The sequence below is a fragment of the Daucus carota genome, chromosome 7 (genome assembly GCF_001625215.2).
Source record: "Daucus carota subsp. sativus chromosome 7, DH1 v3.0, whole genome shotgun sequence".
NCBI classification, from domain to species: Eukaryota; Viridiplantae; Streptophyta; class Magnoliopsida; order Apiales; family Apiaceae; genus Daucus; species Daucus carota.
Genome location: NC_030387.2, coordinates 33,444,477 through 33,460,431, shown reverse-complemented (window position 1 = coordinate 33,460,431; position 15,955 = coordinate 33,444,477). Strand labels below are relative to the sequence as shown.

At 31.2% G+C, this 15,955-nt stretch overlaps 1 protein-coding gene across 1 annotated transcript; it reads left to right on the top strand.

The window, feature by feature from the left end:
* Positions 1 to 14,066: 14,066 nt before the first annotated feature.
* On the top strand, positions 14,067 to 15,403 carry LOC108193872 (glyoxylase I 4). Its single transcript, XM_017360709.2, has 3 exons — positions 14,067 to 14,384; positions 14,488 to 14,593; positions 14,966 to 15,403. The coding sequence occupies exons 1-3, from the start codon at positions 14,224 to 14,226 to the stop codon at positions 15,206 to 15,208; spliced, it is 510 nt and encodes a 169-aa protein (XP_017216198.1). The 5' UTR covers positions 14,067 to 14,223; the 3' UTR covers positions 15,209 to 15,403.
* Positions 15,404 to 15,955: the final 552 nt, after the last annotated feature.

Here is a 15,955-nt window from a genome sequence, read left to right as displayed (position 1 = left end):
GATGGATATGGGGTTGTACGGATGTAGATGATATGGCAAAGCTGAGGCATCGAGATTCAGTGATATTGGTTTGGTTTGCTTATAACTGTATGCTTTTCAAAAGCTTGTATGTATCTTCCATTATCCTGATGCAGAGAGTTTGCAGCTTGAATTGGGTAGTGAACGTCTCACTGATTTGTGGTGGATAGGTAGTCAAAGTAGATTGGTAGCAATAATATTTTTTCTATTTTTGTTATGTTGCTTTCTTGGAGGTTGTTCTAGAGAAAGTTTTGATATTGTGAGGTTTTATGTTTTCTGTTATTTTCTCTTCCAAGAGTTTACAATGTGTTCTATATCGTGTTCTATCTAGTATTCTACTAACTATCTCTAAGAGTTTATTAAAATACTTATTAGATCAAAAACCTATGGAATATTAGTAAAATATTTAGTGATAACAATAATTTTTTCTCAATTTTTTTTGCTGCTTTCTGGGAGATTGTTATGGGAGTTGTGATGTCGTGGGATAAACTAAAATTTTTTCTATTTTAGATTGGTAGCAATAATATTTTTTCTATTTTTGTTATGTTGCTTTCTTGGAGGTTGTTCCAGAGAAAGTTTTGATATTGTGAGATTTTATTTTTTTTGTTATTTTCTCTTCCAAGAGTTTAAAATGTGTTCTATCTTGTGTTCTATCTAATGTTCTACTAACTATCTCTAAGAGTTTATTAAAATACTTATTAGGAAGGTGACAAGAATAATTACATATTAATATTAAAAAAATTAAAATTACTATAGTATCAACAAAATTCTACTAGTAATATCTTCAAAACCTCTTGTATTTATTCCTATTATGGTTTAAAGAAGAATTTTTTTTTTCTTTACCGTTCTAAATTTTTTATGCTGCTTTCTCGGAGATTGTTATGGGAGTTGTGATGTCGTGGGATAAACTAAAATTTATAATTTTTAACACTCCTTTCACGAACACCTTAATGAATCTACCAATAATATCTTCCCACCTTATTTTATTAAAAATTATACAAGAGATTTAATCGTGAAATTTTTGTCGTGTGTCTAAAGAACACCTTCAAGAATCTTGGGAAATTAAGTTAATAATTTAGTATAGAAAAAAAGTCTAAGATAGTAAAATATAGTAATAAATACAAGATATTTTGCGGAAATTAAAAGTAGAATCTCATTGATATCATTGTAATTTTATTTTATTTTGATACTAAAATGTATTTATTTTTATCACTGTTATAAACACGTTATGGAATCTCCATATAAATTAATATATTAAATCATTAATAGTAAAATTTTCAATTCTCTACATAAAATTCTTCTTTAAACGTTAACGAAAAAAAAGATTTTCTCCTTTAAACCATAATAGGAATAAATACAAGAGGTTTTGAAGATATTATTAGTAGAATTTTGTTGACACTATAGTAATTTTAATTTTTTTAATATTAATATGTAATTATTCTTGTCACCTTCATGAAGACGTTATGGAATCCCCTGAATAAATTTTTATTTTTTACAAAATGGTGTTAGATTTCTCATTAGAACCTTAGTATTTGAGAACACCTTAATAAATCTCCATATTAATCAAAATAATAAATCTCTATTAGTAAATTTTAAAAGAACACAACCATGTATTTTTATTATATGGCTATATAACACGTTCAAGAATCTTTATCTGAAATTTTAAATTAGCATGTAAGATTTTAATAAAGGTTCTACTAATAATACATATTACATTAATTCTTTTGATATAAAATTTTTATCACGTGTTTAAGGAATGCCTTAAAAAATCTTGTGAAATTAAGTTAATAATTTAATATAAAAAATATAAATTAATCAATATAATATAGTGATAAATACAGGAGATTTTACAGAAATTACTAGCACAGCCTCATTCATATCATTGTATTTTTTTAATATTTAAATGTATTTTTTCTTATCACTGTCATGAACATGTTATGAAATCTCAATATAAATTAAAACATTAAATCATTAATAGCAACGTTTTCGATTCTCTACATGAAATTTTACATTAAACGGTAACAAAAAAAAAAGCAAGATTTTTTTTTCTTTAAACTATAATAGGAATAAATACAAGAGGTTTTGCAGATATTACTAGTAAAACTTTGTTGATATTATTGTAATTTTAATTTCCTTTAAATATTAATATGTAAATATCAACTTCATGACCACGTTATGGAATCTCCGGGTATAAATTTTTACTTTCAAAAAAAATGTTGTTGAATATCTATATATGGAATCAATAAGAAAAAAATAAATTTGTAAAAATAAATTATTCAGTAAGTTGTGTTATATTGGTGAATAACTCATTGATCAATATAATTCTTACTCAAATAGTTGAAAATATTTATACTTTGTCATCGAACTTTTAATAAAACAAGATATTTGATCTTGAAGTTTTTATCCTCCGTGTAAGGAATACCTTAAAAAATCTTGTGAACTTTAATATTAAAGTAATAATAAATACAGGAGATTTTGCGGACACTACAAATAGAACCTTATTGATATAGTTATAATTTTTATTTTTGATTTTAATATTAAAATATAATTATTATCACTTTCACGAACACGTTATGAAATCTTCATATAAAATTAAGTGTTTCACTAAGATATTATGTTTCTAATATTTTAACATTAAAAATTTTTATGTTATATTAATTATTATTATATTATTCTCTAACTACATTAAGATTCTACTAAAAAAATTTATTAGATGTTTCGGAAATCGGTCATATATAATATTTAATTTTGTAATGTGTTCTTTTCAATTAAAGTTAAATTTAATTTTAAATAATTTAGTGATGCATTGTTAAAGATTCTACTGAGTGAGACATTAAACTTTCTATGTAATGACAAATTTTAAATAATATTATTAAAATTGTAATACGGGTACTACTATGAATAAATGTTACATTAAATATTGTGATATAAAATTTAATGTGTTTTTCAATAAATATTATGATTTTTAAGTTTTATCCATTTTCACTTATCTTATAAAGACTTATTTTGCTGTTCAACTATAAACATTCATTTAGATATTATAGTATAAGATTCAATATATATTATCTTATAAATATAAAGTGTATTATTTATTTAAAATAAAAATTCTATTAAGAGTATAAAATATTTAAAATAGTGCAATTGTGGGTGTACTTATGAACTCAACAAAAGAACATTAATCAGAACACTAAATAATATCTCTCGTGTGATTTACAGAGTCATATTTTGGATTCAATGATCCGTTTAAGAACACGATCTTAGTTAAGCATTGTATCTTAGTCGAGCATTTTATCTTAGTCATATAGCATCATCAATTTATTAGAAAAAGTAACTGAAACAAATTATAAGGTAAGTAATTAATGACATTAATGAATATAGCTGATATATGGGAAGCCTGATATATGCAAGCCTGATTGCTTGAGCTGGTGAATCTTGAAATCATTACAAATCTTATTAAAAAAGGAAATATACTAATTGGATACATAAATTGTATATAAAACAATACGTATACTTTTGGAACTCAGTGCATCGACAATGAACCTCTTGTGGAACTCAGTCAGGGACCTGCTACACCTCAAGAACTGCATTCCCCCCTTACCTGCAAAAGGATGATTGTGAACCTCTGTAAATTTTTTCACAAAAAATCCTCCAACGTCGTGAATCCCAAGCACAAGTTCTGCATGACATTCGCACTTTGTTGATATAGTTCTTCTTCTTTTTATGTTTTCATCAAGATTTTTATCTTCCGGCCGACCTGACCTAGAACATACATAATACTTTGTTATTGTGTTACCAAATCTATCACTCTTTTCGGTTGACCGACGGACATCGAATCCAGATTGTCTGCCGTATTCCTTATAAAAAATATAGCCCTGATCAAGATCACTGAAACGTTGGCCCAGTTTAGGTTTTAAGCTATTCAAACATTCGGGAATCCAGTCCTTTACAAGGTTCTTTAGATCAATATCAACACCATTAAAAAGGCTAGAATCCTCGTGTAAATTGTTGCTTGAAGCATCTGCAGAACGATAAAAATAAAACATGTATAGTCCATTTTATGTTTCAAACAAGTCAATAATTTGATTCGTAGAATTAAAAACACATACCAGAAAAAGATTGATAAGATCGATTGATCTCCATTGAGATGATAGAGCATGAACGTACAAAAAAAAAAAAATACGTACAGGCATCAATCAGGGATATAGATTGTCTTCATTATCTTTATATTAAAAGGAAGGTTTGTTAATCAATCTGTGATTGATACAATGAAACGTACGTATTATAATTTTGTAGATTAAAACCCTTCCGTCTACTGCCCTTATACGATTTAAACAGTATTTATACTAATCTAACGTATAGTAAATCTCGCCACATGTTTAAAACTGATCCAACGGTTGTATAGCTGGTCTCTCGAGTCTCTCGCCTTGCCTCGGTCTCTTTTGAACCTCCCCCTATATATATATATATATATATATATATATATATATATATATATATATATACACACACACACATATTGATTAATATATCTTGATTAAAAAAAATATTGAATATGTTTTTTTCGTACGATTTTGTTTAATGTAAATGAAATATCCATGTTTGAATATAATTCTATACAAAATCATTGATGATTATAATATATTTATATATATATACATGTAAATATAAATATTTGTTGCATAAAAATATATGTAGATATTTAGAAATATTTGCGGAAATGTTTGAGTATTCATAAAGCTCGATTATTAAATTGGGACATGGTCATAAAATTTCAGAGTAAAAAAGTTCATTATTTAATTCATTATGAAATACAATATCTTCTCTAAGTTACACCTTCCACGCAACTTTAATTAAGACGACGGCATCGATCCTCATGCAATTGGAATGGGTTTGAGAGCATTTCAACCAGAAATCTATTTGGAAACGCTATCCAAGAGGCTAGTCAAGCCAGTTTCGATTTTTCTACCAATTATGATGACGTGTTTGATCCCAAAGCGGTGAGTTGGTATCCGATTACGCCACGTGAAGATCAATTCTTCATCAAGTTACCGTGTTATGACTTCGTGTGGAGTGGGAATGACAATGATCGTATACGATCGATTGTTAGTCGGATCATGCTTAACAATCCCCGTCGCGCCATTCCTCCAAATAAGATTGTCGAGTTTCAAGAAGCTTTTAGTCTTTCGACAAGGTGCGATCTTTCCAATACATAAAACTTCATGATTATGGTTATGTGATTATTTATGGATTCACAGTATATATTATTATAGTGTGGCTCATAATTTTCATGATTAAGTATAACGGTGTGGTGTGCTTGAATCTATTAGTGTATGTGTTGTTTTGTATCCTATTTTGTCATTTCTTGATCTATTTTGCCTGATTCGGAGGAGATTGGGTATATGTAATCATTTTTATATCACATGATTAGTTACATTTTTGAGTTTTGGATTCGCATTTTCGATTTTTAGTTTTCGCTAGTGTCCATGATGAATGTTTGCGTTTTTCCGGTTCTTGCACGGTGACGGTGGAGGTAGTGTAATGGCGCTTAATTAGCGCGTGTTTTGATATTAGATTTTTCTGATTGACTTATTTTGTTGCATGATTTTAGTTTAGATTTGAAAATTTGGAATTTATTTGATTTTAATAGTAGTAAATGTAGGTCTTAATTTTAGTTTTTGTGAATGGCAAGTTGACTCTTTTAATTTATTTGGTTTTAAAATTTGAATTTTCTCTTCTACTTTAATTTGAACTTTTATGTAGTAATTAGAAGATTAATTAAAAGATTCAAATTTTGAATCTTATAAATGAATGCATTTAAATCTATTTGTACCATTTATGGGTTATTTGAATTTTGAATCTTGTAAATGAATGCATTTAAATCTATATACCATTTTGGTGGCCGAGGGTGACGACGGCGACGGTAGTTCCGGGATCAGCATGCGATCCGGTTTCAAAAAGGAAGGCGCTTCACTGTGCTTTAATGAAGGCGTTAATTGTGCCTCTTAATTGAGGGTGTAATTTGTGCTCCATAATTGATGGAGTTAAATGTGCCTTATTTGAGGTGTTAATTGGCCTTAATTGAGGACGTTAATTGTGTCTTAATTAAGGGCGTTAATATTTTATTAATTGTACCTTAATTAAGAGCTTAATTGTCTCAATTATGAGTTATCATAATTGTGGGAATTTTTTGATCAGCTCATGCAATATACACGTGATTTTAATATTAATTAATTATTGGATATATTATCTTTTATTTTTATAATATATATAATGTGTTATATATGTCGACTTACATTATTCTTGTTTCCTTTCTTTTATTCTCAGGATTCTTGGAAGAAGACGGGTTTTTCTTTTCGGACATTAAAGTTTTATTATCTAAATTTCCCCGGTCATCTTGCATGTCCGACGGTTAGATAATAAGCTTTCTTGAATGAAAGAATTATCACGGTGAACTGCTGATTCATATTGTTGAGATTCATTCTCATTTTCAAAAAAAAAAAAAAAAAAAAATCTATCACTCTTTTCGGTTGACCGACGGACATCGAATCCAGATTGTCTGCCGTATTCCTTATAAAAAATATAGCCCTGATCAAGATCACTGAAACGTTGGCCCAGTTTAGGTTTTAAGCTATTCAAACATTCGGGAATCCAGTCCTTTACAAGGTTCTTTAGATCAATATCAACACCATTAAAAAGGCTAGAATCCTCGTGTAAATTGTTGCTTGAAGCATCTGCAGAACGATAAAAATAAAACATGTATAGTCCATTTTATGTTTCAAACAAGTCAATAATTTGATTCGTAGAATTAAAAACACATACCAGAAAAAGATTGATAAGATCGATTGATCTCCATTGAGATGATAGAGCATGAACGTACAAAAAAAAAAAAATACGTACAGGCATCAATCAGGGATATAGATTGTCTTCATTATCTTTATATTAAAAGGAAGGTTTGTTAATCAATCTGTGATTGATACAATGAAACGTACGTATTATAATTTTGTAGATTAAAACCCTTCCGTCTACTGCCCTTATACGATTTAAACAGTATTTATACTAATCTAACGTATAGTAAATCTCGCCACATGTTTAAAACTGATCCAACGGTTGTATAGCTGGTCTCTCGAGTCTCTCGCCTTGCCTCGGTCTCTTTTGAACCTCCCCCTATATATATATATATATATATATATAGAGTTTTACTCCAATAGAAACCTGCTTAGTCTAGAAACTAAAAACCAAGCTGAAATATCACTAAATCCTAAAGCAGATACCACTAAATTCTTAAACAACCACATCTCCACCTCTATCTTCACCAACCCCACCTCCATCTTCACCAACCCCACCTCCACATCCGCCATTGCCACCACCTCCGTCGTCACCTCTTCCATAACCACCACCACCTCTATGCCACCCGCCTCCTCCATCTCCACCACCATTATTTCTCTAACAACACAATCTCCACCTCCATCTTCACCAACCCCATCTTGGTCGCTGCTTCAACCTCCTTCAGCCCCGTTCATACTTCTTTCTCCACCTCGGCTCAACTTCAAAACGCGGCGGAGCCGCCACTATTTCGGCAACGCTCCAACCCCCTACTTCAAGTCACCCACACCATCGCTACAATCATCCTTCCTCCATCTCTACCTTCATCTCCACCATCTCCACCATCTCCACCACCGTCACCACCATCTGAATCGAAAACGTGAACAGATCTGGAGATTTGAGCAGTTTTTCGAACATATATGGAGATTCTGGGTTGTTTATTCTTGCAACACATATCACTAAATCCTAAAGAGAATATCACTAAATTGTACTGCGAATATCACTAACTTGTATTGGTTTCTAGTTTTTATTTTAAAAGTGGTTTCTATTTGATCATGAGCCTATATATATATATACACACACACACATATTGATTAATATATCTTGATTAAAAAAAATATTGAATATGTTTTTTTCGTACGATTTTGTTTAATGTAAATGAAATATCCATGTTTGAATATAATTCTATACAAAATCATTGATGATTATAATATATTTATATATATATACATGTAAATATAAATATTTGTTGCATAAAAATATATGTAGATATTTAGAAATATTTGCGGAAATGTTTGAGTATTCATAAAGCTCGATTATTAAATTGGGACATGGTCATAAAATTTCAGAGTAAAAAAGTTCATTATTTAATTCATTATGAAATACAATATCTTCTCTAAGTTACACCTTCCACGCAACTTTCATTTCTCAATACCCTTCAGGTTGAATACATATATTTTATGTCAAATAACTTTTATCTACCACAAACAATCAGAGATTCTAATAATATAATTTTCAAGACCATTTAACCATTAAAATTTAGGTGTATCAATCAGCCTTCAATATTTCAACTCCACTGATTTAACTCTCAAAGTATTTGTTAGGTATCACGTAACCTTCGTACCGAAATAAATAGGTGTGAATTTTAAGTTTGTTCATCTGTTAGTACCGTTTCATCACTTTATCCCGGTATGAGGATTACCGTTGCATCAATTCATCCCGATATGATAAATATTTATTAAAAAATTATAAGAAAGAGTTCTGGTCTTTTAGATGGAGACAAATTGTAGGGAAGAGTTCTGATACTTTAAGTTCAGGAGATTACTAACTTTTGTTGCAGAGACACAAATGAACATGTGTGTTGAATAAAACTATATAGGGGATGCTTCATGGAGATGGTAACCGTGAGCTACAATTTGTGTGTGAATATAATAGAATGTTTACTTGCTTATATGTAGAAACTCATGAAAATATTATTGTTGTTGGAGGTAATACCAATGAAACTTTGTTTGTATTAACCTACAAAGTAAATTCGCCTTTTAATTTTTTTTGATAAATTTCAAGTTTGATGTGTTTAAAGTCTATAAATTTTTCTAATCTCGCCCATTGTGGATATTAACTGGAAATAAAGCTTTTTAATTTCAGTATATCTTGTATTGTCTTCAGCAAGCGAATGTTGCTGGAATTGAACTGTCAATTTGCAATTAGTCCACAACTATTGTTATACTTGATTATCTTGGCGGCGTAAGTAAACAAGAGCAGGATTGTCTTGAGATAATCAGAAAATGTCATCTTGGTGAAACAGTTAGCCGGTTGCACTATGGTTCTCTTTTGATTGTAATTCCAGATTCAAGTGTTGGCCAAATTCCATCCCACATCTCTGGAACTAAGAGTGATACTATTGTAATTATTGTCTCGATTCCTAAAAATCAAAACTATTTTTTCAATAAGCTTCAATCCATATTAAGAAAAGTTATAAAGAATGTAGGAGTACTTATAAAGAATGTAGTAGTACTAAGTCATCAGCGATGGACATCATATATCTCTGTATTGGATGATGAAGTGACATTAGAATTTTCCAAAAAATTCATAAATGGTGATTGTTGAATCTTTCCTTTATCTTGGTCTTTCTGATACGAAAGTTGTTTTGAATGCTATGACTGATGGTAAAAGATTTGGCAATATTGCAGTAGTGTTTGCTCTACAAATTTTTGTTCATATGTTAAACAATCTTTTTACTTATCAGGAATTCCGGTTTGTATATAGTAGGGATAGTAGTTACCAGAAGTAACAAGAAATTTAGAAATTTATTCTACCGTTGTTTCTACAAAATAATTTGAACGATGACTCCAATACACAACTTGCAAATTATTAACTCTAAACTAAAATCAAACTTGGAAATTTAATCAGCACGTTGAGGTTGTTTTTATGTTGTTAGATTCATGATTTTGTATAGTCAAATATAACAAAGTCCCAAGGTTGCTCCATCTAGTGCTTGGGTTGGTATGCGGTAAAATGAACCAAGTAAGTTGAGAGCGGAAAAATGAACCAAATAAGTTGAGATAATACGCAATATACTTGTTAAAACAGTCTGTACATGTCGATTTAAGAGGGAAAAAATGAATCATGAAAATAATGCTGCCATGGACTGTAATCAATGACATTTTTGAAATAGTACGCAATATGCTTGTTAAAACCGTCCGTACATGTCGATCGAAGAGAGAAGAAATGAATAATGAAAGTATTACCGCAATGGGCTGTAATCAATGAGATTGCCATAAGGCTTCTTGTAGCAACATGAAGAAAATGGGGTAAATGATGGGAGAGGGAGGCGCGACGGGAGGAGACGAAGAGCGAGGGAGATATAGAGATGAAGGTAAGAAGGAGTAGATAGGTGGAACATATCTGGTGTTCGGTAGTAGCGGGCGTGATGGGTGGTCGGTGGCGACCAGAGGTGGTTGAGGGGAGACGACCGAGAGAGAAGGCGGTGGGTGGGTGGTGAGGGAGGTGAGTTATAAATTGTGTGATTGTGATTTAGTTTAAGGATAAAAATGTGTGGTTTAGATTAGATCTCATAGCTCACATTAATACGGGTTTTCGTTTGAGCACCTACATATATATATATATATATATATATATATATATATATATATATATATATATATATATATATATATATATATATATATATATATATATAATAAACTAAAATTATGAGATACGCATTATAACAATTAAATAATTTTAATTTTTATACAACGTTTAATACGAAAAATATGATAAAATGACTACTCCCTCCGTCCCATTTTAATTGACACTTATTCCTTTTTGGGACGTCCCAAAATGAATGAACCTATTAAATTTACTATTTTTGAACACTACTTTTCATTATTACATCCACTACTTTCTTCCACTATCTCTATTCTATAATAATATAAACACTATTACACCCACTACTTTCTTCCACTATCTCAAATCTATTATTAAAATTTTGATGGATCCCACCACTTTACCAACTTTTCAACTAATTTAATTTCTTTTACTACCTTTTTCTTAATCTTCATGAAAGTCAAAGCAGTTCAATCTTTTCGGGACGGAGGGAGTATATTTTAAAGAAAAACTAATATATTATAATTCAACATACATGTCCAATTGATTTCATTAATTTTATTAAAAATTCAGTAATATGTTAGTTAATCTATAATTAAATAACATATATTATATTGTTCTTATTTTAATATGTTTGATAATTATATAATTAATGTCATGATATCATGAAATCATAAAATCTTGGACTTGGTATAATGCATGCAAGAAGTTGAAAAATCTTAAAATTTTAACTCACTTAATATCTTAAATTGAGCACATAAACTATCTGACTCGAGAATAGGCTCCTCTACCTGATTACAAAATACTAAATAACACCATGATTAAAAAGTTTGATTGATAATTTTAGTTCAAGTATAAGTATGAATGAAATGATAATGAAATATAGTGGTTTTGAAATAATTGTTATGACAAGAGTGAAAGAGCCATATTGATGTTTATTAACTACTCATAATTATTAATTAAAATATGGATTATTAAAAATATGCACAATTCAAAATAGCAATGATAAGTTTGTTATAAATAATTTTATTATAGTTTTTGTTTACAAATTTTAGAGTTTTTTTTTACGAACAATAAGATTTTATTGAAAATAAAATACTGGAACATAGCCGAGACAAATCCCCAACCTGACAATTACAACCTGATTGTGAAACAAAAAACGAGTTAAGCAAATAGCCGCTCTGTTTTGAGATTGCTTAATAGATAAAATTTAAATATTCTTATAAATAAAAATGATTACAATGGTTTCTCGAACAATACGGCCGACACCAACATCTCTGATAATAATAGAATCACAATTGATCTGCACATATAAAAAAACAGGTGATACATGCCCATCAGTTACACCAACTGAGATTGGGGATACAGATGTCTCATATATTGAACAATCCTTTGTTGTGTGAGGTGAACTCTTGCGATAATCCCCACCATTCCAGATTTGAAGCGGGTTGCCCAGATCTCTTAATACACCGCAGAAATCATTCTTAACGCAGCATAAGGACAAATAAAAAACACACCAAAACACACACCTAAAAATTGGGGACAATCAACAATCCAAAAGGATGGGTACATCGACGAGATCACTCCCTGAAAGAATTACATCTCGGTTTTATTAAATAAACTAATAAATATAAAATAAAGATTCAGAAACGGAGGAAATGGGATGAGAGGATGGTTGGGGCGGATGTGGATTAATGGAAGAATGAGGCAGTGACGGATGGATGCAAGTTATGGATGACGGCCGGCTCTCATTCGTAAGGTTTCTCTCAAAATATTTTTTTAGTTATGAATGGATGAAAATTATAGATGACGGCCGACTCTCATCAATTTAGTTGAATATGCTTTATGTTTTGATTTACTAATTTTCTTATATAAACATTATTCCCCATTATATCTTGTGGCAAATATATTCTGTTACGGTGCATTGAACTTAACTAGATGATGTATATATATGAATCATATATATGTGTTACCAAGTTAAGTTCAATGCACCGTAACAGAATATAATATGATATTATGGTGGTGTTTGGTTGCCCAGTATAAGTCGACTTCTGGGCTTATAAGTTATAAGTACTTATTTGTACCGTTTGTGTAAAAAGTTAAGAAGCACTTAAAAGAAGTTAGGATTGCTAGCTTTTGTTTCAGGACTTATGCTTATTTCCCAAACAGTTTAATCACTTATAAGTCTTAACTTGCTTCTGACTTTTACTTCACTTTTTTATTTTAAGCAAAAAGCACTTATTTTAAGCTCAACCAAACGGTCCCTATATTCGACTAACAACATCAAATTTAAGTCACTGATCTCGTGGGTGTTTGGCCCCCCTTATAAGTTGGACTTCTCGACTTATAAGTTAGAAGCACTTATTTCGTACCGTTTGTGTAAGAAGTCAAGAAGCACTTAAAAAAAGTTAGGAATGCTAGCTTTTGTTTCAGGGCTTCTACTTATTTCCCAAACACTTTAATCACTTATAAGTCTTATCTTGCTTCTAACTTCTACTCCACTTATTTATTTTAAATAATAAGCACTTATTTTAAGCCCACCCAAACGGCCCCCTCATCTTAAGCAATTTAAGTGGCTTAATTTTTCCCGTAACAATACGAACCTACGATATTATTGTTTTGATAAAGCAGACAAAATAATTAGCCTTTTTGAATTTGGCCATCAACATTGACCATCAGCACATGCATCGTACATATTTGATATACTTTATTTTCCAAAGAGTGACAATGTGACATTATATTTTAAGGGATACCTTTCAACTTTCCACAAATGCCCATTAAAAATGAATACCTTCTTTTTTCCAAAAAAAATTAAATAAATAATACCTTCTAAAAATGTGCATCTCGAATAATACCTGTATAATTTTGTGGTTGAGTTTGCAAAGAAAACTTACAGAACTTTACCACTTGCAACTAAGCGCATCTTGCAGACCGGCACAGGAGAGGGTAGCATTTAACTGATATTGATTTGATAAATCTGATTAAATATTATTACTTTCAAAAAGTAATATATCTTGTATGGAGGAGCTCTCAGAAATTATTTTAACATTTTTTTAAATAACAGTATAATATTTAAATATTTATAGAAACAAAAATTTAAAGTGAAAATAAAATATAGAATAATATTTTAAAATACATATTAAATAACGCAAAAAATCTGTATACAAATGAAGGAACGGCAAAACAAATACTAACAATTATTAAAATAAGGCATGTAGTATGTGTGTTGACTTGATGTTATCCGGAGTACTTGTTACCCAATGCACTTTGATCCTCTTAACCTAATGCTTCGTATATATTACACATATAAAGCATGCACTTAATCATGATATGATTTGCATCCATCATGCATGTCTTTTTCCAAATGTACATTTTATCAAGTAAAAATCAAAACCATCAGTATTCTTGTATTATCCGTCATTTTCAGTGAGTTGGCAACATGCATAAATTAGGGGCAGAGGAGATGAGATGGTGACCCAGTCAGCAACGTGGATCCACGTGTCAAGAGCATCTTTACTTGTGACCTGGCAAGCCTCCATACGTGGAATAACAGAACGTTCGAGACTCTCTTTCTTCATGTCCGTCTATATATACAGACGCTCATAGCTTCTTCATGTGTATATTACTAATTACTCTCCTCAACGTTCTTTCTCTTCATATAAACAGCATTAGCTACTTAATCCTGATCTAATTATAATCTAGTTTCGAATTTCTTGCCCTCATAATCGTTCGTGTTCTTGAAATACTTGTTTACTCGATTAATTTTTCTCGAAAATGAAAGGGAGCTTGGCGGAAAACAATCCTCTGCATCTGAAATCTCTGAACCACATATCACTGGTGTGCAAGTCAATTGAAGAGTCCATGGATTTCTACAAAAATGTTCTTGGTTTTGCTCCTGTGAGGAGACCTGGATCATTTGATTTTAACGGAGCTTGGTAATTAACTTTACTAAACTGATCAATCTACACAATTATTTTTGTAATTAAACATGTATGTTTCTTACTTGTTGATCTTGGATTTTCTGTTGGTGAATAATAGGCTATTCAGCTATGGAATAGGGATACATTTGTTACAATCAGAAGATCCGGAAAACATGCCGAAGAAAGGAGAGATCAATCCCAAAGATAATCATATCTCTTTCCAGGTTTTTTTTCCGTTTCGTTTACGTCTTCTTTAATATCCGATATCTTTTCGAGAATTTAGCTGGATCCACGTAATTTTTTCTGGCTGGGTACGTAAGTTTTGACAGCTTCGATTGTTCCCTTGTTTCCAAATCTTTAATTGGATCATGTATTCGCTAAATTAACCAATTAAAATTAGACATTTAATTATCACATGATTTAGAAAAATGATTTAGGAAACGTAGTATTATTAGTGTTTGTTACTACTTAAGTATCTGCTAAACTTGTTTTCAGCATTTATTCGGATTTTTGGCATGCCTGTTTTGTTTTTACGAGTTATTATTCCGTCAGTCACAACCATTTCTTTACGCGCGCGTTCTTTTCTGACATTGCAGTGCGAGAGCATGGGGGCGGTGGAGAAGAAGCTGAAAGAAATGGGGATCGATTACGTGAGGCAACGCGTAGAAGAGGGAGGGATATATGTGGATCAGCTGTTCTTCCATGATCCCGATGGATTCATGGTGGAGATATGCAATTGCGATAATCTCCCGGTCGTTCCCATCGCTGGCGAAATGGCTCGATCCTGCTCTCGTCTCAATTTTCAGCAGCCACAGCAGATCCCAGTGGTTCGTCTTTAGTGAGGCCAATTACTAGTATGCGCAGAGGAATTAAGATGCTTGATTTTATCTGATGTTTAATTAGGTGTTTTTTAAGTTTGAATAATTTAGCAGTCGCTTCTTGTTTGTGATTGTTCAGTTTGTAGCTTGTGAGTATTAAATTTGTGAACTTGTTGCTACAAATTGTATAACTAAGACGTTTGATTTTGTCTTGTTCGAGTGGTGGCTACTATGTGTTGAGTGAGAGTTATCAGCAGACGTACGTTTCCTTTTAAAACGTTTACAGTGGAGTATTTAGGGCCGTTTGAGTAGGTTTAAAATAAGTGTTTCATGCTTATAAGTGGTTAAAGTGTTTGGGAAATAAATAAAAACTCTGAAACAACAGTTGAATGTCTTTTTATAAGTGCTTCTTGACTTATTACACGAACGATTTCCTATCTTTTTATAAGTGCTTCTTGACTTATTACACAAACGGTACGAATAAATGCTCTTAATTTATAATTCCAAACCCAAGCACCCACCTAACAACGGGGGTTGTTGACGAGCCGAGAACTCATGACAAGTGACAATAAGTGGACCCCTGACGCGGGGCTCATCTTTTAGTCTGTAGAGTGTGGACTGTAGTTTCTGCATAAAGGACCGTCCGTGACCAACTAGGGCCGGAGCTATCTGCAAACAGCCTGCCTCGGATCCAGCTTTTGCTTATGCGAGCCGAATATGCCAGACCGATTTGAGTTTAACATCGACCCGTTTGCTAATTATATACTT

Excerpts from the sequence above, each read along its gene's own strand:
- LOC108193872 (XM_017360709.2), top strand. The coding sequence starts at position 14,224 with ATGAAAGGGAGCTTGGCGGAAAACAATCCTCTGCATCTGAAATCTCTG. Across the intron at positions 14,385-14,487 it reads TTTGATTTTAACGGAGCTTG|GCTATTCAGCTATGGAATAG; the intron begins GTAATTAACTTT and ends GGTGAATAATAG. Across the intron at positions 14,594-14,965 it reads ATAATCATATCTCTTTCCAG|TGCGAGAGCATGGGGGCGGT; the intron begins GTTTTTTTTCCG and ends CTGACATTGCAG.